This window comes from Hipposideros armiger, unplaced genomic scaffold (assembly GCF_001890085.2).
Source record: "Hipposideros armiger isolate ML-2016 unplaced genomic scaffold, ASM189008v1 scaffold_579, whole genome shotgun sequence".
Taxonomy (NCBI): domain Eukaryota; kingdom Metazoa; phylum Chordata; class Mammalia; order Chiroptera; family Hipposideridae; genus Hipposideros; species Hipposideros armiger.
The window spans coordinates 95,237-122,580 of NW_017731929.1; the positions used below are offsets into that span (position 1 = coordinate 95,237).

The 27,344-nt window shown below is 36.3% G+C and overlaps 1 protein-coding gene across 1 annotated transcript; it reads right to left on the reverse strand.

The window, feature by feature from the left end:
* Window positions 1-1,036: 1,036 nt before the first annotated feature.
* On the reverse strand, window positions 1,037-26,645 carry SLC25A46 (solute carrier family 25 member 46). The gene is made up of 8 exons (XM_019624109.1): window positions 26,231-26,645; window positions 23,367-23,409; window positions 21,969-22,026; window positions 19,327-19,404; window positions 18,768-18,868; window positions 10,682-10,738; window positions 9,405-9,462; window positions 1,037-5,055 (listed from the first exon to the last, which is right to left on the reverse strand). The coding sequence occupies exons 1-8, from the start codon at window positions 26,508-26,510 to the stop codon at window positions 4,477-4,479; spliced, it is 1,254 nt and encodes a 417-aa protein (XP_019479654.1). The 5' UTR covers window positions 26,511-26,645; the 3' UTR covers window positions 1,037-4,476.
* Window positions 26,646-27,344: the final 699 nt, after the last annotated feature.

A 27,344-nucleotide genomic window follows, 5' to 3' on the forward strand; every position in this document is an offset into this window, starting at 1 on the left:
AGCACTTGTTATTTTTGGTCTATTTGATAATAGCCATTCTAACAGGTGTGAGGTATTAGCTCATGGTGGCTTTGATTTGCATTTCTGTAATAATGATGTTGAACATCTTTTCATGTGGTTGTTGGACATCTGTATGTCTTCTTTAGAAAAATGTCTACTCAGCTCCTCTGCCCATTTTTTAACCTGGTTGTTTTTTTGTTGTTGTTGTTGAGTTGTATTTCTTTATATATTTTGGATATTAACCCCTTATCAGAAATATTTGCAAATATCTTCTCCCACTCTGTTGGTTGCCTTTTTGTTTTGTTGATGGTTTCCTTTGCTGTGCAGCCTTTTAGTTTGATGTAGTCCCATTCGTTTTGTTTTCTTTGGCTTTGGAGTAAAATTCACTAAAACATCACTAAGATAGGAGGGTTTTTTAAATGGTGGGCAAAAAAGTTTAACTTCACATATATAGTTTTCTTGATATTCTTTCCAACCTATAAAAATATAACTTTTATCACTATAGATGTAGAAAAATGTTTCCTTCTTCCCTTCTAGTTTCTTTGGCTGGTCTAATAACTTGACATAAGACAAATAGGAGAAAAACCAATTTAATTTTGTAACACAGAAGTCCCATAAAACATGAGGATCAAAAAGAAGTGACCATAGTGGAAAGCTTTTATTATCTTTTAGACAAAGAAATGTATTTGTGAAGAATTGGCATGGCAGAAGGGTTTGGGCTTGAGGTAGTGTATGGTGAAGAGTTAACAAGCTTTATTTATCCAGCAATCTCAGCGGTACACTCCCTGTCTCTGGAGATAAGGTTGCCTTTCTACTCTCCTGGTCCAGGGAGGGAACCTTTCACATGGAACTTTATCACCCAATTTTCATGGGGACAAAGAAGGGTCAGAGTGTCCTTCTTGAACTGCTGTTTCTCAAGTAACTTTAATTCAAAATAATGAATATGCCATCGTGGCATATTTTGGGGTTACATATTCTGAACCCCTACATCACAAGCCTGAGAAGCTCTCTAGCATCAGTAAGAGAAAAACACTGGTTTTATTTCAACATTTTATTGAACCTTTTCATATTACACAATTAACTGAAAACACTTAAAATACCAGTGAGACCAAAACAACTTAAAAAAAAACCCAAAACACACATATAAACAAAACACTTCTTCTAGGTGAGGCAATATTATGAGTCATTGTCAAATCAGACTTTTGTTACTCTGCTATACAACTTGGTACCATCATTACCAATGATATACAATGACTCAAAAGCAAGACATTAATTACATATCCAGTTTATATTAGAGTGAAATGTACAAGTGTTTGAAAGAGAAAGCAGAAATGTCACAGTTAAGCATCACTCAAATTCTACTGCAATGTGAACTGTTACCAAGAGGATTTTATTTCCTTATATCTTATTGAAAATCACTAATTCAAACCTGACTCTCTTTTCAAGAGTTGGCAATCTTTTATGGGAAAACATGGGAGTAAGCAAACTGAGGGCAAACATTCTCCAAAATCTGTTATAAAAGCAAATTATTATGCAGTGTGCTTTGTTTTGTTTTCTGGGTAGGTGCACGAATACACAGATAGAAATATTGAAGCATCCGAGCCCCACCAGGAAAGTGAATGTTTTGTCCAGTTACAATAAAGGCCGTGCTAAAAAGACAGCTGTGAGCAGTGAGGCACACCAGCAAAAGTGCGCAAGACGACTTCTTACCTCTCCACTTTTGTTTCTGAAAACACTGGCTAAGTTATCAAATCCCCCAATCCATAGCCATTTTGAAATTAGTGTGTTTTTACTATTTCATATTTATTACATTTCGTGCTGGGAGTTTGGAGGACTGAATAATTACATAAATGTAGAGATTATTTTTCATGGGCCTAGGAAAAGAGTTCTCAAGGGAAAGAGATTTATAAACAATTTAGCAAATCAATTCATAAATTCACTTAACATAGTAAATTAATATTTACCAGGTGTTTCAGCTTTTAATTCAGTCACTTGCAGAGTTTTGACCCGAGTTAAGAAACGCTACAATGTAAGGCAAGCATATCGCATTTCAGCTCCCTGGCCCAAATCTCGCTCATGTAAAAGGACCATTAGACCCATGGAACATTTTAATAGAATCTTATTCATAATACTATTAATCTTACTGAATTAAAAAATATTATTTTCAGCTATTATCACCTTAAGAAATGTAGCCTATGGATATTTGCTTTTGGCACCTATATGCTAAAGGAATAGAGCAATTAAAAAAAGAGCATGTCTAATTCGCTATTTCTTTATAACATCATTTAAACATATTTGGCAAGCATTTAAGTGCTTGAATTTTAAAGATTTTTATATTTCAACTAATTTGGAATGGCAGTAAACAAAAATAGTATTTCACTTGCCACATTTCAATTTTAATGTTAATTTGTATTCTTTCTCCAAAGAGACAGAAAATAAGACCAATTTACTTGTGTGTGGTTCAGGCTATCAGTCTTGTAATGATTCCATAATGAAACAGATTTATGTAACTGAATCTTTATGCTAACTTCCATCAAATTATCTTGAAATATCTAATTTTTAGCTAGATAACGGACCCCAGAGATTTTCACTAGTAAATACTTGATTCCATTCAAATTCTATTCTAGAAATTTTCTGAAGTGTGACATTTTCAGACATTTACTCTTATCTGAAATCATCTTCTTTGGTTATAGTAAAAAATGAAAGATTTTCAGGAAGTTGGATACACTGTAAACATCTAAAAATTTACTTAGCAATTCAAAAGCAACAAAAACAATGTAAATGTCATCGGTTGAACAAAGTAAACCATAATCTAAAGGAGTAACCATAAAATACAACATGTGATTGGTGGTGTTTAATTTTATTTTTCCCCTCTTGGTGGAATTTAAAAATGGAAAACTTATGTGTTTTAATAATTAAACAAAAGCCACACACACACAATACAAGATAGTAGAGACAGTTGCTACTTAAATACTATTTCATACTGTTTGGATGTCACATTTTGGTTCCAACACTATTAATCACAAAAAGTAGCCATTTCACAAGTAAAAATAAATCTATTTGTATGAATTCTAACGTTGGGCATCAGTGCATAGTCATTGTACTTCCATATGCAAAATGGTTCATAGTAAAACTGATCACCAACATGAGGAAATGAAACTTTAAAATGTTTAGTGATGGCTCAATCAAATGCACATTATTTTACTATATATAGAGCATCACCCACTTAAGAGCAGACAGAATTTTTTTTTTTTTTGCTTATTATTTGTTGAAACTTGCTTCTTCTGTCATCCATCAAAAGCAAGGGCAAACTTCCTTTAAAGTTTGTATTTTCTCTTCAGTATTCATCCAAACAAATTCAAATAAAAGGCGATAAGGATAAACCTGCTTTTCCCTTTATGTATATCTAGTTTGGAGAATGAAACTACAAAGACTGGAAGAAAGTAAAAAAGGAAGCCATTATTTAATGATGACTATACAGAAGGCAAGAGGCACAAATTCCCAGGTGAATTTTAATTGTGTCTCTACCAAAACAAGTCAAAGGCAAATGATGTTCCTTTTAAGTGCACAATTTGTAAATTTGGAAACAATAATGGTTGTCATGATTATTTTACAGTCTATCTCTGTTAAGTGGCTCTAAAAACAGCCTGATGATTCATATAACTAGGTAAGCAAAACAAGCTCTATAAACATATGACGAATTTTAAGTTGCTGACATTGAAATGCTGGATTTAGATATAGATAAGTATGCTATTTGCCTTAAATATTTTGGGTACCTTGGCTTTTAATGTTTTATTCTGATATTTAAGCAGAAAGTGCATGACTTCATTTTATGCAATAAGCTGATCTAAGAATGAAAAATTCATAGGGATAAAGAAAATTCCAAGTTTTATGTGTGTACATAGCTTTATGTAATGTGTGCATCCATTAAAAAGTTATATAGGGACAATGCAATTTAAAACTCTTCGCCTCCTCCTTACAGACTACCAGATCTAATCCTTGTCATCTTTATCACTGGTGACATAATTTATTTGCTTAAAGGTGAACTATGACCTCTTGATACTATATACTGTATTAAGGATGACATATCAATATCAATCAAGGTAAAATAAACATATAATAAATACTAAAGTCAGATGGAATAAATTCAGCTATGTGAAATTGTTTTGTTGGCTGACAAATTTTTGCTTCCGCCCAATATTATTTTTAGTTCAGCATGCGTGCTACACTAGCTAGAATTTAATTCATATGAGTGTTATTTCTACTGATTTTTCAAATTTGGAATACTTTTGATCCAAAATATATACCTATGCCTTTGATATAAAAAAGAAATGTCAATATAATAAACATGGGCTTTTTCCAGCAGTTTCACATTCGAATCCTTTTTTTCCCCTCAGTATTATTCACTTTTATCCCACCTGATTTCATAAGGAAATATCCAGATTATGTCTTTTAGACTAATCAGGAACCTACATCTCACACACTGTTTTGAAGAAGTGTCGAGTAAATCATTTTGGTAATCTGTAAAACAGTGGCATGCAGTGTGTACTGTATTATAACAGCACCAAACCCTTTATAAAACCCAAGCGTTCCTTCCTCCTGCTTTATGGTATTGATACAGTCTCTCATTCCCTCATACTGTGTATTAATCGGAAGCACTTCATAGCCAAGGTCTGTATTGTCAATTATTGTGCGTGTTCCTTGAATGTGAAGGCGGTGCAAAACTGTTTCCAAGGGGTAAAGTATAACATCAGAGCAAAGACTGGCAGCAAAGTTAGCAATAAGTTCTGGGAAATATGCATCCAACATACTCTGCACCGGGCTAGTGCTCTCAGCGAGGTGGCTATTGTATGTCTTTCTCTTTAGAATCAGTAGGACAAACTTCTGGATGATTGAGCTGATGATGTAGTGAAGAACGCCATGCAGCACTGTGGGGAAGATGAGGGAAAAAAGGGGAAGCAGTCGTTTGCTATGCGGCACTCCCATGCCTATCACTCTTCCGATGCCTTCTTTAACACACTCCAAAATTCCAGTGTTATCGCGGATTATCTCACTCTGAAATAAACATGATGAAAGGAGTCAAGCTCACATTTGCTTATTTTGCCACAAAAAAGGACTCTTTTATTCCTATGTTACTGACTAAATGTAAAAGAGGAACAACATCAACGGTTTGCAGACTTCAAATGTTATCTAGATTTTTTCTTTTCAAATGATATTTCATAATATTGATAGCAGTGAAGCTGGGAGCTCTTTCTATTGAAAAGGGAAATGGGAGGAGGTAGAGGGGGGCATACCTGGGCTCCCCACCAGCAAGAAGCTCCTTACAACTCATTTTGAAAAGCAGTAACTACATGACACTTAAAGAGGTAGTTCAGTGCTTAGAGTCCTTAAGCGTGGGTGTGAACCCTGCCTCCATTACTTGCTGGTTATGCGACCCTGGGCAAGTGATTTAACTTCCCATATGGCTCAGTTTACCATTCTATAAAATGGGATTAGTTCCATTACCTCTCATGCACAGAGTTGCCTGATGCCCAAAGGTACTTCACAAATGTTAGTCATTATCATCTACTATGACACTGCCTTTTTACAATTTTGAGGCTGTGTACAAGAAAGTTTGTCATACAGATTATTGAGTCATGGACAAACAAAAAAGGAGCACTAGAGGCCAATTTGGCTGCAGCAATGACTGAAAAAGAGAATGTATAAAATGAAGAGAAAAAGGTAGTCAGGGGCCATCCCACAACACTAAGTAGACTCTGGCTTCTAGTCAGATGAAAAACAACTGGTTAGCTTTAAGCAGAAGACAGATGAGATATAATTCATGTTAACAATGGCTTTGTGCAGAGGACAAGAGCAGATTGAAAAACTAAATAGTTAAAAAGTTACTGTATGATCCAGAAAGGAGATGAGGGTGGACTGGACTAGTAGACAGCCATGGAAGTAAAGGGCTTCAGTTGTGCTTTTACCCCTAAGTTACAGCCAATAAGAATTACTGGTGGATTGGATTTGGGGCATGAAAGAGGGAAGTGAAGGATGATCTCAAGGCTGCTGGCCAGAGGGAGTAGAGGAATAGCAGTGCCTTTTACTGAGTTCGGAAATATTGGCTGGGGTAGCAATTTGGGGGAGAGATCAAGAGTTCAGAAATGTTAAGCCTAAGGTGTAAACTTGGAGTTTAAAATCTAGGCTATAAGGACAAGGTCCAAGCTGGACATATTAGAAATGTGAGCGTTTTCAGTAAATAGGAGATATTTAAAACCATGAGACTAAAATGAACTCATCTAACCTAGTCCGTTTTCCTGTCTCTGGCTCTTTTCCCACTCCAGTCTATTTTCAATACAGCAGCCAAACAAATCCTAACAGACGTGTTAGATCACGTCACTTTTCTGCTCATATTCACCAGACCGTCCACCTCCCTCAGAGTGCAAGCCAATTTATTCCAATGACCTACAGCGTCCTGTACGCTCTCCTGTGAACTCTCACACCTCATCTCCTGCTCTCCCCTTGCTCAGCAAGCTGCAACTATACTGGCCTCCTTTTTGTTCCTCAAACACTCGAGACACAATCCCACCTCGGGCCTTTACACTGGCTTTCCCTCTATTTAGACCAGCAGTTCTCAACCTTTCACAGGGGTCGCCTAAGACCATCGGAAAACACATATTTTTGATCGTCTTAGGAACCGAGACACCGCTCCTCTATCCGTCTCCAGGCCCACATGCAGATACGCCCACATATGAGTACCCGGCGACCCCTGTGAAAGGGTCGTTCGACCCCCAAAGGGGTCACGACCCACAGGTTGAGAACTGCTGATTTAGAATGTTCTACTCCCAAATGTCTAAGTAGTTCTTATGCTCTGACCTTTACTCAAAGGTCACCTTCTCAGTAAGGCCTTTCCTCATCCTAAAAAAGTAGTAACCGCCTCTCTCTACCCATTACATACTGTATTTAATTCTTTGTTTTATTTTTGTTCTCTTTGGCACTCAGCACCATTTAGTATACTTTATATTTTTTTTGCTTATGTCTATCTTCCCCAGAAAAATATAAGTGCTCTCAGGGCAGAGTATTTTTGTCTGTTTTGTTTGCTGCCGTATCCCCAGGGTCCACAACAGTGCCTAATATAGGTTGGCACTCAATAAACATGTAATGAATTTTTTTAAATAAGCAGTTAAGGAAGATTAACTGAAATGGTAAAGTGAACTCAATAAAAACCTTGATTTAACACTATGCTGAGAAGTCTGAAATTGATTTCAGGGAATATGAGTCAATATGGATCCTTAATCAGCAAAAGGAAATATGCATTGCAAGTGAAGAACATTAATCTTACATGAATACCTAGAATGGACTTTAATATGAAGGGATTAGAACAAGGATTGCTCATGAATACAACAGATCACTAGGAAGTTCATATTTAAGGTTGCCAGGTGTTCTTCAGGAGAGCTACGCATGAACGTGTATTTTTCAAGGAAAAAAATGTTCTCAAGGAGATCTGAACTCCCCGAAGATCAAAAACACCACTGGACACGAAGTAGGAAGAGAGCAGCTAATGCAATAAGCCGAGTAAGTGGTAGAGAAGGGATGAGAATGGCTGCCTCCCAGCGCAGAGAAACAGACAAATATCAGATATTTGTTGAAGTTAGAACTAAGAAGGCATGATGACTGACTGGTTATGAAGGATGAAAGAAATATAAAAATCAAGACTTTCCTAAAGTAGAACTAAAGTTTTGAGTCTTTAGCATGAGGATAACAATAGTATCTTAATAGAAAAGGAGAAGAGGCTCAAAAGGAAGCTAATTTTCAGGAAAATAAGATGAGATAGTTTTTATGAGTTTAGTTTGAGGTGAAGACGATTTAATTCTCATAAAGATCAGAGTTAAAATGATTCAAGAGAGTAAATGAGTTATTCAAGATAGTTAACGTAGGATAGAAAGAGAAGGACAAGGATTGCACCCTGGAGTATAGTAGAAGAGATGGCAAAGAGGTGACAGAAAGAAGAGGATGTGCAAGAGAGGAGAAATCTAAGAAGGAAAAAGATTTCTAGAAAATCAGACAAAAGAAATCAAAAGGAGTTAGCAGGTAGAACCTGGGGCAGGAAAAATAGGGGGTGGATATTGGGTTAAAAAAACTAACATATATAGTGAGCTGGGCACTTTACATACATAACTCACTTAATTTTTATAACTCAGTTATTAAAATACTATTCCCATTTTATGGGTGAGAAGGTTAAGATTTAGAAAGGTTAAGGCATTTGTTTAAAGTCACAGGTCTAATTTAAGTAGAGAAATGTGATTCTGATATGGGTTTGTCTAAAGCTAAAACTTGTTTCCCCCCAATATATCATGCTGCTTAGTTGCATTTGCTTAAATAATTACCTTCCTGTTATTTTTTTCCTTATCTATAAAATGAGGATATCTCATAGCGTAATAACTAAACTGTAGCCCCATATAAAGATTATATAGCATTTATTTAACACAATGCCAAATGCAAGGGAAGAGAAAAGTATATTTGGATAGCAAGATGTTAACTTCAGTTAACTGAAGGTAATTCTAAAAAATAAATTAAAAATTCAACAATAGGGTCAGAAAAGCAATGAAGTGGAAAAGAGAAATTAGAAGAGGAAAGGCTGATCCAGTCAGGTTTTTAGAAGGAACTCATATACACTGAAGACAAAAAATACTCTAGAGACTCTGATGTTGGAGATGGAAGACAGGTGGTACACAATTAGTTGGATTTTGTGTATAGGTAAAGTTAAAACTATATCCATCTTACAGTTTTCAGTGTAGGAATGGTATGGTGAGAAAGTACATTAATTCGATGTACTTAAAGTGCCACCATGTGGTTAGAAAGAGTAAAACAAAAAAACACTAGCAGGGGATGGCTTTAGCTTTGTAGTACTTAACACACCATAGCATAAAATGTTCCTTAAAAGGCATATTTAAAAACAATGCTGTTAGTTAAACTACCTTTGGAGACTACCTGCTCATTGTTAAGATGATTATTCATCATATTTTATGCTCAGGAAATTAGTAATTTATTGTCCTATGATAACCCATAACCATTCGAGTTGTGTGCATTAGGGTCTTAAAAAGGTGAAAAAAACCCCTGTAGATTCTTTGTATTCAGAGAAAGTCATAGGCTGGGTTCTGAGATACCTGAATGAGGAGTACAGCTGGCCTATGGAGGGGACAAAAAGAATTAAAACTAAAAGTATGAAGTAAGTTTGCAAAAGAAATATACTGATCAGCAATGGGCCTAATACATAATCTTTGACATATGTGTGGTATCTGTGAAATAAAAATCTCAAAAGGTCACTGTTTTAAAATGTTCTGTTATACAATCAGAAATATACAATATATTGAATATTCAAAAAAATATTTTTAACTAAAAAATGACAATAAAAAATAGCTCACCTGTACTGTTTCAATTAGACTTGCTGAATAAAAAGGCATTGCCACCATGTAAGTTAGGCTGTAGAAATTAAAACAAACTTATCAGTATACTGAAACAAGATGCTTATACTAAATTTTTAAATGCCTACTTTAATATGGCAACATAATTTATATTCAAGACTAAATGACATTTTTAAGGTTTTTAACTATTAATACCTATAGCCTAAATACTTCAGAGACCTGTAACATAGGATCTTTATTCAACAATTAGAGATGAAAAATTAAGTATTAATAACAACACAGGGACGGCCTTCAAAGAAAACAGATTATATTTTAAACCAGTATAAAATATAGGTTTATTTATGATTCATTGTTTGGACATCTACCTGCACATAGCTAGCTAATGTGGCCTATAAATCTGACACTTAAAATTTAGGTTGAAGGATCCATTCTATTACTTGCCTTTTATTGTAATATCTGAACATTATCTGTTCTGCTATTATCATTATCCATTCCCAGATCTCCCACCCAGCAGAGCTAAGCCAATCTTCAATGGTGAATGAAGTCCCCTTTTATTACTGAAAAACAATATTGTACAGCTTTGCAAAGTTGTTTCCTACCACTACTATTTAAACATAGTAATATTACAACTTTGCAAGCCTGCAAAATATAGTCATTTAAAATAGTATCAAGGTGGGACTTACCTAACCCTATGGGCCAGGTCCTGGCAAGTAGTGGTTTTCAAGGTGAACGGAACATCACTAAGTAATAATGAGCTAGAATGCCCCACAGAGGGGGCCAGCAAGCTGGGGGGGGTTCCAATTCACAATCTTCAAAAAAAATTAAAAAGTGAAGAGTAAAATTCTAATCTACAAAAATGGTCAGTGTTGTAAAATCACTAAGGCCCTTCAGGACTACATTTTAATGACACTAAGGTTTTGAATTTGCTCATTACCATACACATAAATTTGTATCTCTGCTTAAAAAATAAATGATGATAATTTTCCTGGTAATTTGGGTTAAAAAAGTTGAAGACCTTTGCTGACTTCCTAAGAACATAAAGGAAAATTAGGCTGTGATTTCAGCCTTTCGAATTAGAAAAATTTACTTTAACGATAATATATATTTCAGGTTTTTATTCCTAAACTCTGTTACTTGTGTTTTGAAGTTCTAGCCCCACAAATATTTCATTGCTCTAATTTTCCTCAGTGTAGTTATTTAGTAAGATTTTTTTTTCAGTTCTATCACTTTAAAAAGTAATGGGAATTTTTCACTATAAATGCCACTTTCATACTTACGATTTCAGTAGAAGGTGTTCTCCTATTTGTTTAGGATTCCATTTATGTGAAACCTCCCTAAAAAATAAAAATAAGCTTAAGTAAAATGAAACTCATGTAATTTAAAACATCTTGTATTAGCCCAATTTTCAAATAGGTAATCAAGTTTTAATTAAAAAAAAAATCTGTAGGACCAATATATTCTAATGGTGAACATTTTCCTTTCTGGCACACATTTCAAACAATTGTAGTGATTTGAAAAGAGAAAAAACATACACGGTATTTTTGTATGTGCTGATAGAAGGGTCTGACAGAGGAGGAAGAGTTATAACTGATTATAAAAATAAACATGAGAAATTAAAGCAGGAGATATAAAAATGATAGAATGAGGAAAAAAACAGATGGGGAAAGGAAAGGGAAACAAGGAATAGGATAAAGGGAAAAAAAGAAGTTTTAAAAAATATGTAAGGATAAGAATCAAAAAAACAAAACAAAATTAAATAACTGTAATGCAGAATGACCTATTACATTTGGGTATCAACCTAATTTGCAAAGTGGCTTTACTTATTATGATGACATTAATTTTGTGCCCTTCATTATATTCTATTATCTTTCTGAGCACCTACTGTATGTCAGGCACTGTGCCAAACGCTTTACATGAATTATTTCTCGTCCACACAAAGACCCTGTTACCCCCATTTCATAGAAGAGGAGATTGGCTCAGAGGGTTCATAGGTAACTTACTCAAAGCCACACAACTATTTAGTAGTAGAACAGAGTTCTAAACCCTGGTCTCCATGACTTGAAGTCTGCACTCTGCCTGTACTGCCTCTCATCTCATTTGACAAAAGGAGGAATCTGTGAGATAAGCAGAGCATGTATTGTTGCGTTTGTTTCACGTGTGAGAAAACTGAAGGTCAAAAAGACCTCCAAAAACAGACATGTGCAAAGGAGATAGGCAAAACGCCAGGTCTGGAATCGAGCCCTAAGACTGTGTGCTTCCCGCTCTTCAGGTTACCTTTGGAAACCAGAAAAGAAAGCAAAAGAAGAGAGGCAAGATGAAATAAGGACAAAAAAGGGGATAGTTATATCAAGAAAAAAGTCAAAAAGGAGAAAAGACTATGGAGAGTCAAGGGAAAAGTAAATAAGGAGGCAGAAAAAAGATGAAAAGGCAGATAGAGGGGATGAGAGGGAAGGGGGGAGGAGGAGGGATGGGGAGAGGCGAGTGACAGAAAAGGGAAGTGTAAAAAAAAGAGGAGACTCGCTGCTGCCACCAGTTCCCCTGATGAACTTGGCACCCACTGCACCATGGTCATGGCAGGAACCTTTTCTACCTCAAGTAAGTGAATATGACAAACATAAGGAGATAAAGGAATATATTTTATGTTAAAAAGGTGAAGAAAATGAATCACTAATAACGTAAGTGTTCTAAAAACAAACTCAGTCCAATTATAGCATAGGTGGTATGTGAACATTCCTACATTTTTCCAAGAGACTGAGAGGTCTGCAGGAAAATTTTTACACAATAGAACAACCATCTCTGACTAATTAAGAGCCTTCTGGGTCACAGTGTGATTAGTACTAGAATACTATATTAGGCCCGAACAACCGCAGAAGAATACAGCTGGAATGACATTCAATGATTAAGATGAAAAATACAAAAAAAAAAAATGTTAAACCTCCCATCTTATTGACAGTGACTTCACAATTATAAAACAAAATACGCTTCATGGCTTGCAAATCATCTGGGCACTGCTATCACTTTTATTATGGCCTCAGAAAGTAGTGCCATGGGTTATTACGACATTGATTTTAAGCTTCATGCTGTCATTAACATTATAGACAGATGGGTTTGTGACCTGCATGTTTGTCACAGGGCCACCTCCCTTTTGAATACAAAACTAACTTTGTGAGGGGTGAAAAGGATAACTATTGCATGGTTTTGTACACCTGAAACTAATAATAATAAAAAAAATAAAATAAAATTAACTACCACTGCCAATTTTTAAGGTCATTACGATTATTAAGTTGAAAGAGTAAAAAATAAAATTTAGAGTCAAATATTTAAAAATTAAGACTCTCTTCCTGTGTCTGTTCTCTACTCCTTTATAAAATGGGTAAAACTTATTGCCACAGCTCTAGAAATTTAGATTAGCACATTTAAGTGCTTCAGGAAAGAGGGTAGTATAGAAATCCACTTGTGATTAAACCTTTTTATATTTCATTATCAAATGCCAAGACATGTGTAAATATACTTAATTCACTATTTTCACAAGTAAAAACTACCCTTCAAACAAACAAAATTAAGAGAAGTGACATGCTTTTACTCAAAATAGTTTTCCATTTGGTAGACTAATATACATACTCTCATGAATAATCAATACACAAAAGCAAAAGAATTATAAAATAGCTGTATTTAAGCAGTCCTTACATTCCATTGCCTCTCATTTTCACGTGCTCAAACAGCTGCTCTCTTAAAAAAACTTCTCTCAACTCAATCCAAACCTCTCATCCTTCAGCTACTTCTCTTTATCTCTCCTCTTCACAGCCAACTTTCTAAACTTGCTATTTTCGTGTCCTAACTTCCTACGCAACTCTAAACCCACTCCAAATTGACTTTCACCCAATTATTCTACAAAAACAGCTCTTGCCATGGTCCCCATGACCTCCATGCCACTAAATCCAATGCACATTCTCAAGTCTGTACCTTACTTGCCCTCTTAGCAGCAATATTGCTCCTTCCTTCTAGAACATTCTCTGCTCCTATATTCCACTATCCCATGCATGCTCTTCTGGTTTTTCTCCTCTCTTCTGGTCTTGACTTTTGACTCCTTGCAGGAGCATTTTTCTTAGCTCAGCCACGTATTCTGAAGTTCTTAAAAGCTCAGGCCCTTTTCTTTTTTTACTTTATATGTTGTATTCCTTTCTTAGGCAATCTCATCCAAGATGATGGCTTTAAAAACTCTCAAATCTATTACCTTCAGTTTAGTCTTCTCTATATATCAACCTTATGTAGCATCTGTCTACTGACAACCCCACCTGGATATGGTAAAGCACCTGAAAATGACCTTGTCCAAAAATCAAACATGATCTTTTTTTTCCTACTCTTAGACTCTTTTAGAGTTAGGATTTTGCTTACCTTGGTTCAGTCATCAATTCAAATGGAGACTGCAGCCAAATAAAAAAACAAGAGAAGGCTGAGACTCCGAAGGGCAGCAATGGAAGAATCAGAAAAGATCAAGAGCAAGGATGTGTCATTAGAGGTCAAAGCTAAGATCATCTACACCCTTGCAGTCCCAATCACTATGTGCAGATGTGCAAGTTGGACAGCGAAGAAGGCTGAGACAAAAAAAAAATGGATTCATTTGAAATATGGTGTTGGAGGAGGGATCTGAAGATCTCCTGGACTGCCAGGAAGATGAACAAGTGGGTCCTGGTGCAAATTAAGCCTGAAACGCGCTGGAGGCAAATGACGAAACAAAGCTGTCCCCCTTCTGGCACCTCATGAGAAGACAAGGGTCTTTGGAAAAAATCATAGTAGGAAAAATAGAAGGCAGCAGACAAAGAGCAAGACTAAACATGCGATGGGCTGATTCCATGAAAGAAGCCATAGGCATGAGTCTGCAAGAGCTGAGCAGGGCTGTTCCTCAACAGGGCAGTGTAGACATTGCTCATTCATAGGGTCAGAAGACTCAATGGCATGGCACATAACACATACATACTTAGGAACTGTTAATCAGAAAGGAAATCTATTGAATTGGAGAAAGATTTCACAGTGTTTAAAACAGAACATGTTTAAAGTCAGTGAATTCAGAGGAGCCATTAGGAAAACAGACAACATGAGGAGAAAACTAAGGTGTTTATATTGCTACAACTACAAACATGAGCTGAGTAAACTAAGTTGGAGTTCAACCCAATAGTGTCTGTGGGAGACTGAAGTTACAGAAAGCCTTGGTTCCAGCTGCCCTTTATGTTAATGGCAGGAGAAATGCCACATGAGGGGAAAGGGCACTTCTGGGTGCAGCAACATAGTCTAACTCACTCCAGTTGGGGGAAGGTGTGAGGAACGATGTGTGACAGTAGACAAAGAAAGAGATCACAGAGGATGATCCTGGGTTATACACACTTTTTAAAAAAGTAACAATACCAAGAAGCTATAAACTAAATACTGGTGAATCCATCCTGCCTCACCTGTGCAATTAAGGAACCTCAATCTAGGAGACCCCTGAGCTCAGCCTCCTCCCACGGTAACTCCTGTGAATTTCTCTGCACTGCTGCTTTGCTGCCTTGTGGGCTATAACTTTGCTTATCCCCAAGAAAAGTAAACCCTGCTCAAAGAAGTCACAATTAAAAAAAAAATGTTTACAGTGTACTTCAGAGAGTGGATTTATTTTACATCCAGTTACACAAGCCAAAATCCTAGAAGTCATCCTTGACACCTCCTTCTCTAATCTATCCTACCATCGCTAATCCATCACCAAGTTCCATCAACTTGATCTAAATATAAACTATCCACTCACATCCATCTCAGGATACCACCTTGGTATCCTGCCATTATTTCTCACCAAGATTATTGTTATAGCTTACGAACATGTTATATTTTTATCTATTTTGGTCCTCCTGCAATCTTTTCATCTCCAGCTACAATGACCCCGTAAGAACATAAATCTGATCATGTCATCAACCCCTGCTTAAAACTCTTTGATGCCTTTAAAGTGGCCTACAAGGCCCTGCACAGACTGGCTCTTCCCTGCATCTGCAGCACCCTCTCACACTGTTCTCCATCCTGCTCTGAGGTCCAATCCTATGAGCCTTCTCTGGGTTTCCTAAATTCTCCATGTTCCCCTGCCACACTGTCTTTACACAAACTGGTCCGTGTCTCCTAATCACCACTTGGATCTCAGCTGAAGTGTCATTTTATTAGGGACATTGTTCCTATCTCTCTCTCTCTCTCTCTTTTTTTTTTTTTTTTTAGCTGAGCCATCCTGCTACCTGTTGGCAGCTCAGCGGCTGCTCAGCTCAGGCTGGACTCGAACCGCTGTTGCTCAGAGNGTCTACGTTTATTATTATTATTATTTTATTTTATTTTTTTTAGCTGAGCCATCCTGCTACCTGTTGGCAGCTCAGCGGCTGCTCAGCTCAGGCTGGACTCGAACCGCTGTTGCTCAGAGCTCAATCTCTTGAGCGAGCTCTTAACCAACTGAGCCACTCGGCCGGCCCTTTGTTCCTATCTCTTTAATACCCTCACAGAACCATATTCTTTTCCTTCAGAGAACAAATCTCAATTTGTACTTATTTCCTCATTAGTGAGATTATTTTATTTAACGTAAGTCCCTTACACGAAATTCTAAGCTTCATGGTTACAGGTACCTTTTGTTTCTTCTCCTCACTGTATACCTGATTTCCAGAACAGAACCTAGAGCACATAGTAGTAGGTACTCAGGAAATACTAGCTAAGTAAAAAATGAAGTAATGACTGAGATTTATCACCAAAATTATCATCCAGGTAGAAAACAACAAACATAATAACCTTTTGAGTCTTCTTTAATACTAAGATTCAAAATGACAAAGAGAAAACACCCACACAATTTGACATGTATGTCTATAAAATAAGAAAGTTAGATAATAAAATTTAATAAAATTCAGTGCTTCCCCATTCCCATTTCTCTTTTCCCTTCTCCTCAACCTGAAGTTAAAGTTACTACTTCATCTCTCAGTTAGAGAAATGGCATTACTTAAGGTCCCAGAATTAAAAAGTGGTATAAGGGCCAGCCCAGTGGCTCAGTTGGTTAAGAGTTCACTTAAGAGTGCGAGCTCTGAGCAACAGGGCTGCCGGTTCGATTCTCAGTCCAAGCTGAGCTGCCGCTGAGCTGCCAACAGGTGGCAGGATGGTTCAGCTAAAAAAATAAAATACAAAGTGGTATAGCCAGGACTAATAGAGTTCAGACTGCAAATACAGAATTCTTTACACTATACCATATGGAAGTTCCTGAATTTTGTTAAATTCTTATAGAAATTTGTGTTTGTGGGAGAACTTCAAGAACATTGGATAACAAGTACTAACTTCTGATTTTATCCTGTGACATAAAAAGCAATAAGGTGAATAACGTTAGCCAATGGCAGAAATTCAGATTTTTTTTAAGTATGAGAAGGGAAACCTTTACCTGGCCCAACATTTGTTTTGTTTTTAATATTTAGCAAAGTTGTGTTAAAGGAACTTCAAGACTATGGGGGTCCTTTGAAAGCAATCACATTGGCAAAAAGCTTGCTATCAGTTTCTTCTATCATCATTTCCTTGCCTATAAAGCCTAAATCCCAAGACTGAGATATTAGTGGCTGTGGCTGCAACTATCTCACTTCCTTATTGATCCAAACAATTCACTCTGCCAGGGGCCAAGTTTAGATTAAAAGCTATTCAAAGTATTCGATGCTATCCCTGGGATATAGTGTTGATACAGAAAATCAGGGGCCTGCCAAAGAGCACCCAAACAAATGTATGCTTTCCAAAGTTATCTATTAACATTCCTTTCATACATTCCGAGTAAGCTTCCCTTCTAGCTACACACAGTTGTGCCTGCCCCAAATGCATCCCGTTCTTCTCATGCTGTTCTACTTGGGACTCCAATGCTCATTCTTCTTTCTCCTAATGACCTTGTATCCTGTTTCAGAGAGAAAACAGACCCAGAAGCAAAATTTCCCAATCTCTCTACTCTCTCCCTCCAAACGTATCTAACAATTAGTTCACCCCTCTTGGCATGCAGGACACACCACTGTCTGATAGCTTACTGCTACTTTCTATTTGTTTGGTGAACACTTCTTACTGCTCTCCTCAACTACCTTTCCTACCCTCTTCCCCCCCGCAACACACACACACACACACACACACACACAGCAGACACCTGTGCAATCCCAAATTGCCCAGAATTCTGTCCTGGGTTCACTCCCTGTCATTTAGTCTATACTTCCTCCTCAGGAAACTCATTCATCCATCCTAGTGCTTCAATGCTACTTTTATGCTACACCATTCAAAACTATGCCTCCAAATTTTCTCTAAGACTCTGATCCATGGTTCCAACCACTTATTAGACATGTACTCCCTGGATGTCTTACAGGAATTTAAAAATCATCTATTGAAGGTTAAATTCCTTATCTTCTTTCCCATTCCAACTTCATGAGCTCTTCAACTTGATTCTAATCTAGAACTCTCAGTCACTGCTGACAATTCACTCTCCCATACCCCCATTCTCAATCTATCACCAATTATCAACTATGTATCAGAAATGTCTCTCCAGCTCCTCCTTTTCTGTTTTACTCCATAGTTCAGGCCCTTCTTAGTCTGGCCTAGATTACTATAACAGTTCTCCACAAGTCTCTGTCTACATCAGTCCATCTTTTTTTTACACTGCCACTTGAGTATATCTTTGATGGAAGCTCCCATATATTAAAAAAAAAAGAAAACAAACAAACAAAAAACCCTTCGATTCCCAATTCCACCTAAGTCCCTTATTAAAGCAGTCATGCTTCAACCTAGCACCTCGGCCTCTTTTTCTGTTATTCCACTCCATACATTCCCACTACTCCCAAGCATAAGACACTTGTTACTCAAATCTTCCAAAATTGGGTATGCTGTCACCTCTATTCAAAATCCTCTTCTCTGCTAAGACATTCCTACTCACACTTCAAGATCTAGCTCAGATTTCAGTTCTTTTTGAAATCCTTGCCAAAAACTCGATGCAAAGTGTCCTTGGGCTCTGAAAAGGGTTTAATTATACTCATAGTACTAATCAAAATGTACTATAATTTGCTTACACGTGTCCCCTTCACCACACTGGCTACTTAAAGAGCAGGAATTGCTCACATACTCATTCCTTAGCTGACAGTTGCTGACACAGCAGTAGCTGAAAGACAGATCTCAATAGATATTACACCAGGAAGCATTTTCTTTACCACATACTAATTCAGTAAGATATAATTAATTAAGTTGGTTCTCTGTTTCTTCTCTTAGCTACTTCAGGCAAGTTTTCAAATTCAAGGTATTTTTAGAAACTATCATATTTTGTCATATTTTTAATATGAAGCTAATATTGAGAAAAAGCCAAAAAGGTACCTTGGTAAAGGTGTAAATTCACTGATTAGTCCCTCTGCTCCAAGTGTGACTCCCTGGACAATAAATGTACTTCCCATTCCTTTCCAAAGGGCCCTTGGTCCCTAAAATGAACAAAATTTATTGTTATTTCTGTTAATGCCTAAATAAGAAAAGCAAAGAAAGTCTTAATAAAACTTGATATTAAACATTTACTGATATTTTCCAATAAAGCATTATTCAAAGTACATTTTAGTAGACAACTACAACTAAATTAATTCCTATCATCATTTTAATATTTGTTGGGTGGCCTACGTTTAGGCTAAGATGAACATTCCAATTAATTAAATATCTCTAATATTGATTAAATGCCCCTAATGTTTAATTCATTTGGGTAAAGGTGTAAATTCACTGATTATTCAGTAACAAAAAAAATGTCATTATGTTATATTAGTTTTGTACAAGATTTAAGATATATTTATTAACTAAATTATATGGAATTATTGTTGCTGTAATTATTACTAAGGACAAATGGCTCTTATATTATAAATAACTTTAATAAAATCTATAGACTAATTCTCACCTGAGTTTTGTTAAAGCTGTACATGATATTGATGACTGTAAATGGAGTGATATGATAATGTCGAGCATGGTAATTAACCTATAAAAAGATATTTCATGATTATTTTCTGTTATTGTTTTGATAAGAAATAACAAGGACATAAAAGATATACAGTGGAGTCAAAACATAAAAGTTCAAGTCTAAAGTCAACATAATTACACATAAACAAAATTACTCTTGAAAGTTCTTTACAACACTTATTAAAAGTACAGTACACATGGTTATATAGCTACAACCCTGAAGACCAATGCACAATATACATAGTAATATAGAATATATAATAAAGAAGGTCTTGTTCTTTGATATTTGTATTTCCTTAAATACTAGAATTGCATTCAGTCTGGCCAAACGCTCATGCTATTTAACACACAGGGAACAGGAGCTATGTCTTCCAATGGCTAGCATTTTTCAAACTGTAAGCTATAAACAATTGGTAAATTACAAAATCAGTAAGGAAGTCAGAACCAATACTTATAAAGTGAAATAATTTTTAAAAACTATACAATGCATCACGCATTCCGAAAGTATTTCATAGAACTTTTAAGTTACTTATATACGTATATGTATACACTGGATCACAATGTAATATTAATAGTATCACGGTTTGTAAAAATTTACTGTTCTGGGGCATATACCACTGTTCACATTTTTAACTGGCTCTTTCTCTATATACACTTATTTTTTTTGGTGCTAAGCATGAACAGCTTAATTTGTAATTATTATCTTTTCTAACTCAATTTTCAAAGAAGTGATGGGAGCTTTTGGCACCATGGTCCACTGATCCCTGAGAGCCTTTAAGGGAACTGACAGGTTCAAAATTATTTTCTTGATACTAAGGCATGATTTGCCCTTTTCTCTGTGTTAACATTTTCAATAATACGGCAAAAGTGGAGGTGGGTGAAATTGCTAACTCCATAGCATGAATCAAAGGAGTAGCACCAAGTTATATTTTTGTACTTATTATATTCTTCAATGCATTCACTTGTAAGAAGGAAAAGGCCACTTTGACTAAAAGACTGTCCTTGATGAAGTAAAACATATTAATTTTATAAAATCTTGACTCTTGGATACACATCATTTTTCTAATTATTATTCTGTGCGCTGCATAATAAAGTAAGATGGCTATTATGAGGAAAAGCACTTGTCTAATGAAGTTGCAAGCTCAACTAACCACTTTTTTTAAGGAACACCATTTCTTCTGGAAAAAGATAGACTATAGTTATTCACACTTGGGACAGACATGTTTTTAAAAATGAACAAAGTGAGCTTATTGTTTAAATGATATTTTTTTTTTTGCCGGTGATAAATTTGAGTACACAAGCACAAATTAGAATTCTGGAAAACCTGTATCCACTATCGAGAGCTTACCAACATAGAAACACTTTTCTGGTGAGACTGGTAGTGGTTTTAATGATGGGTTTTTTGTTTGTTTCTTTTTTGATACCATACAACCAAATGCCAGAACATTTAAAGGATCTAAATAATTCAGTAAATCAATATTTTTCAATTAATCAATGCATGATGTAACTAACAAAATCATGCACAGGTAAAAAATCCCTTCAACATGCAGTATAGATCAACAGATTTTAATGTGAGAGTATAAAAATTTAATGGATGTGGTTTCAGATTTCACACTGTAAATAACCTTTAAGAAATTGCCACTTATTGAGTTTTGCTGTAGTATCAAAGAACATCTGCCAATTACCTGAAAAAGATAAAAAATACTCCCATTTCAAATATGTATGTGTTTAAGGCGAGACATTCTTGCTTGTTTCTTTTCTTTCTTTTTTTAAAAATTAAAGTTTATTGGGGTGACAATGGTTAGCAAAGTTACACAGGTTTCAGGTGTATAATTCTGTAATACATCATCTATATATCACATTGTGTGTTCACCACCCAGGGTCAGTTCTCCTTCCATCACCATATATTTGACCCCCTTTTCCCTCATCTAACATCCCTTTCTCCCCCTTACTCTCTGGTAACCACTAACCTATTGTCTGTGTCTATGAGTTTTGTTTTTTAATTTGTTTTTCTTGTTCTTTTGTTTTGTTGTTTTCAGTTTTATATACCAAATATCAGTGAAATTATATGGTTCTTGACTTTTTCTGTCTGACTCACTTCACTTAGCATTACATTATAATCTCAAGATCCATCCATCTTGTTTCTTTCAAAAACAATATATTGCAACAGACTGACTGCAGAAGGAGATGTGAAAATCTTTCTGTCTTTTATTATGCCAGACATTAAAGTTATATGAAAAAAAGTAAAATTTTTCTTTTTCATAAAAAGTTATTTACATTAATATCTAATGGGCTTATTATTTTTCAAAATTAAAGAAATATATGTTAAAATTTTTCCAGCTGTTACTTCTGAAATGGTAAATAATGATCGATATAATTCATACAAACAAAAGTTCTTTGAAGGCCTCAATAATTCTGAAGACTTAAAAGGTTTCAAATACCAAAAAGTTTTGGAACTGACATGATAGATTTTGGTACATTTCACATGAAATAATGGTTACACGATCTCAGCCATTTATTGAGTTCTACACTTCAAATCAGGGTTAGGATTACTGTTTAGAAGGTCTTAGAAAGCAAACTTACCTGACACTGGCGGCGCAGAACAATGCAAGGATGGGCCAGTACATTTTCTGTGAAGAGACTAGATAAGAATCATTTATAAATATAAATATAATATAGCCAAACTTTACTTTATAGCATATATGTATCTGAAATTATTTTTGAAGTTTTTTCAAAATCATGCATGTTTTTGATTCTTAAGAGTTAAAAAATTTTTTTAAAATGTCTATACATTTTTGCAAATCATTGTACCAATAACAAAATTCAATATGAAAAAAATTAAAGCCAGATCTGCAAACTGGTAAGGAAAACAATACAATATAATACAAATATGTAACATATAAATATGAAACTGCATTTCTGTATGCCTGATATGGGAAGCTTCTTTCCTAGACAATTTAAGTGCTCCTTTCTATTTCTTTTAGATGTCTTACGAACAAAGTTCCTATCGGAAGAGTCATTTATTTTTCATGAACCTCATTCTATAAATTTTGGTTTTGATGTACTTTGTGCTTAAGTTATGGGGAGTTTAATGACCACGTTAATTGACTACTATTTTATGTATAAAATATTTCTTCTGTAAACATTTCCCACAAACTAATTACAACTATGGACTTAAGCATTAAAAGTGACGCATGCCTACATGGGCATGTGTGTGCACACACACACTCACATATATAAATACATATGAAAATAATATATCGAATGAACAATAGCTTCAAGTACAAACAGTGAGGCCAAAGAAAAGTTAACTCTAGCAGAAGAAAAACCTTAATACACAGATTTTTTTCTACCGATATTCACGTTCTCAGGTTTAATTATGCAAATAGAGGTTATTTTTTTTCTTGATTCAAATGTTTAAAACAATAAGCTATTCTGGCAAAATATGTAAGCATTTTTGCAATTCTGATATTTTTGAAACAGTATTCATTAAAGATAACCTAATCAAGACGAGAGGCTTTTCTTACACAAAATAATCATTAAAAATAAAAATAATGGTGCTCATTAAATGCTGACTTTAGTAAGTAAAACCTAGACTCTATGTTGCTAAATATCTTCAAATGTTTAGGGAGAAGTTTCAATGCAAAATTACTTGTTTTTTTGGAGGGGGAGATAAGATTAGATTAGATTTATTCTTTGGATAGACACATGAAAGGTGTTACAATATTCCTTACAAAATTATTTTGTGATTATAAAATTCAATGACTATTCTCTAAGCTTACTGGAAAAAAGTCAACTCATAAATTTGAAAGAATCATTTTTTCTGCAAAATATTGTTCAATATTTAATCTACTGCTCCAAAGAAGCAATCTAAAAGGAGCCATACTAATCATTTAACTTTAAAACTTTAAAACTTTAAAGTTTAAACTTTAAAAACTTTAAATAAAAACTTAAATTAAAAATCCTTAGATAAAACATTACCTTGCAAGTCCAATGCCAAATCCAGCAAATCTACTCAATTGTTCTAAAATAGAAGGAAGAAGATTACGCATAACCAATATTTAGGTTTACTATAAAAATAGCAAAAAATATTTTCTTTTAATACCATTTAAACTTCAGGTCCCAAAGTCAAATCTGATGAAGGCTAGGGAAGTCATTTGAATGAGCAAAGGACTCTTGGAGCTTGTGGCAAGTTGTAAGGCTTGACTGCTCTTCAGCTCATTCATTGTTGCAGTATGGGACTGTGGGCTCAGGGTTTCTAAGCTGTGATTTTTCTAAAAACAGATTCTCATTTTTATGTAGTATCTTCCAATTAAAAAATATTTGCAACTATTTTAAAAAGGGTTAAACTATTGTGTGGACCAAATGAAACATGTCTGCAGATAGACTCTAAGGGCAACCAATTTTCAACTTTTGACTATGAACCATTTAAAAATTTTAATTTACACCAACAATTTTGCCTCTCATGTAAAATTAGTCACTTGCTGTTACTGGTGGAGAGCATCTATGTTAAATCAAGTCACAAGTAAAATACCTTGGAATTTTTAAATTGAGGGACTTTAGAATACCAAAAGGCTCTCTTCTTCTCTATCTCCCAAGTTTTAAATGTTTTGAAAGTAGCTGCTGAATTAGGTCTGTGATAGAATAATGGCTACATACGTGCTACTGCTGACGGCATTTCTATAATCTTATTAGAAAAGTTTAAAGCTGGAAACAATCCACGCCGAAAAAAATTTTTCTTGATTTAAAAACATAATCATACTGATGAAATTTCACAACCTAGTCATCAAATTTCAGCTACAATAGAATACACACAAGGGATAATTTTCTCTCTCTGCTCGTCCCACCTCCTCTCTCTCACCTCTGCTTTCACATGAAGCGATGCCTTACCCTTAGTCACAACAAGGCCATGTAAACACATACCTGGGGAAACAATGTGGCTCACTCTTGCCTTGAAAAATGTACAAGTGAGACAGAAGCTTCTTTTGACCAAGTTAAGGTACTTTCCTCCTTTCAGCTTTTCCCTTTCAGTGTGTACCGATCATCCCCTAATACTAACAGAAAATACCACCGATATTTTCTGGACGGTATTAGGAAGTTTTACCATTGTTAACTGTGTAAATCTCTTAGGCGTCTAGCCTCCTTGCAAAGTTAGATTCACCAGCCTCTTAACTGCTGCTAAAAGAACCTTGGTTTATCAAGAGCTCCTCCTTGTAGCCATCAAAGCATAATTATTGAAAAGATAATAACGTAAGTTTTACTGCCTTAGAAGGTAACTGTGTAGCAAGCATATGTGCATTTTGAATTATTTAATTTATAACTTTCTAATACTTGTTTTGGGACCAACAGAAAGCAAGAGTGAACAAGCTAATTGTATGATGCTGAATAAGTCACTGATCCCCCTCCACATTCTCATTGCTCACCAGACATTTAAAGTCTATTCTTCCCAGTTAACCAAAATCAAATAATTACTGTACTTCCAAGTCAAAGTAAAAGTGAGAATAAAACTTTGGTTTAGAATATTATATTTAATATTTAATTATATAATCTATTCTAACAATTTCAAGAGAATGGGGAGAGGTGGCCATTATTTCCATATTATGAATAAAAAAATGTTGGAAATATCCAGATCAGTGCTATAATTAAAACACAGGTCTTTTGACGTTCTACAGAGAATAACTATGACTTGATTCCAAAGTCTCATCTTGGAATCGTACAGGTGAGTTTTGCTCTTTAGTGGAGTTTTTTTAGGTCAGGAAAAAGAAATCAGCAGGTGGATATATATGTATGTGTGTATACATATAATATATATTATATATATATATATGTATATATATATATAATATATATTATATATACCTAATAAAGATTTGTTGAATTGAGAAAAAAATACATATATACATATATATGTATATTTTTTCTCAATTCAAGGAATCTTTATGGAGCTCCCATGGAGTGCATGAATTTAAGATCTATAATTTATTTAAGTAGGAAAGTGTTATGTTACTTGAGCTCCTCAAAAATTAAAAAAAGGAAATTACAACTTCTCTCTATATTTCAAATGAATCGTTTAATATAAGTGAGGCTCAGTTTGATGGAACCATAAGTATTAACAGAAGAAAATGGGAAAATATAAACATTTTCTCTTCTACCAAAAAAAGGGTTTAATGCCAGGGGGCAGTTTGGCATCTAGAAAACACACACGACTCCTATGATTAAAAGGGAAAAGGAAAGAAACACATATTTTTAGCCTACTATGTGCTCCATACTGTCCTAGGCATTACTGGCATCTCATTTATTTAACACCTTAAAAAAAAAACCCTTGTTATTCATCTTAAAATTGAGAAAACTGAGGGTTCACAGACATTAAGAATGTCAGCTTTTACGAGTGGTAGAGCCAGGTTTGAGCCCAAGCTTACCTCTGCTGAAAAACTTTTTTGCAGAAAAGCTACAATTACTTAAATCAAAGAAATATGGCGGTCGTTTTAATTAGGTTTGGTTCACATGATTCCCAATAAACGGCAAACAATCCAATTTCCTTCTTTCTTGATTAAGGTCATGGGATGTAACACGCCAAACCCTTAGAATTTAGAAATCCCTACCACGCAGCCCATAGCTAAGACAGGTGTCTGTTTTTGGAGGTGATCCCGGAGATAACATTAGTGTGAGGAAGAGGCTGCAGGCCTGCTTCAAGGGCAGAGGACGAAGGCAGAGCAGAGGGTGTGGCGCGCGACAGACCCAGGGGCCCCGAAGGCGGGACCCTCCGCGCGGCTGCCGGGGTCTGCAGGCCGCAAGCCGCGGCTCCGCCACTCCACCCACCCCTGCTGGCTCCCCGCGTCCCTCACCGCTGCTCTGCACCGGCACGCTGCCGCCGCTGCCGCCGGGCAAGGGTTCCTCCGCGGGGCCCTCGGGGGTGGAGGGGGCGGGCACGCCGTAGGGCGGGCTCTTCTCGCCCCAGTGTAGGTTGCGGCTCCCCGGGATGTCTGGGGGAGTGGTCACCCAGTGGCCCAGGTCCGACGCGGAGCTGAAGGACCTTGCAGGGAAAGCGCCGCCAAAGCCGTGCTCATCTCGGCCACCGCCGCGATAGCCCAAGCCGTCGAATCCGTCCGGGCGCCGCGGATGCATCGCAGACAGGGCAGGAGGAGGCGAGCCCACCCGGAGCCCACCACCACCGGGGCCACGGCGACTTCGGGCCACACAGCTTCTCCTCTGCCGCGTCTGGGGGGAAAATTGACAACCGGAAGTCACGTTGCAAACCCGGAAATTCACAGAGCACGTGATAGTGGCCATATCCGGCGGTCAGGAGAGACACGGTTGCTAGGGAGACGAGCGGGCAACCCTGGGTCAACGCTTAATACGGTCGCCGTAAGGGAGGAGGTGGTCAAGATGACTGTAGGGTGAATGTAAATAGGACCAAATAAATGCCGTAAGGAAATTAGGGTCGGAGCTGCGGCCAGGATGAGAGGAGGTCGAATAAAATATTTCATAGGGAGATGTAACTAGCGCGCCGTTGAGCTGACTCGCTGAGATCTCAGCCAGAAATGACCCACTGCACACACAAGCCCCAGATTTAGGTCTTTTTTTTCCTCGCTGGGTTAGTGCCTCTCCTGACACGAGGGAGCGATTAGAGGTTACAAGTGCGGGGTGTTGGTAGCGTGACGCTGCTTTGCCTCCCTCACTGAGCGCTTTGGGTAAAATCGGAGAGATCTGGTTCGGCCCAATGGACGCAAAGGGAGTAGGGACGGCTAAAGCAAGCCTTTAAAAAGGACGTGGGGAGACAACTCCCCTGTTCCTTTCCCCTTCCCTGCTCCCCCTACTGATATAAACTGTTCTCCGGGATTTAGGAATTAACCATTTTGCTTTTCTAAGGCCACAAAACAACTACAAATCATTTTCTGTGGTTTTTGTTTTTTTCTGGTGCATCTAAATCACTAAGGGTATTTAAACCAGTGATAGTTA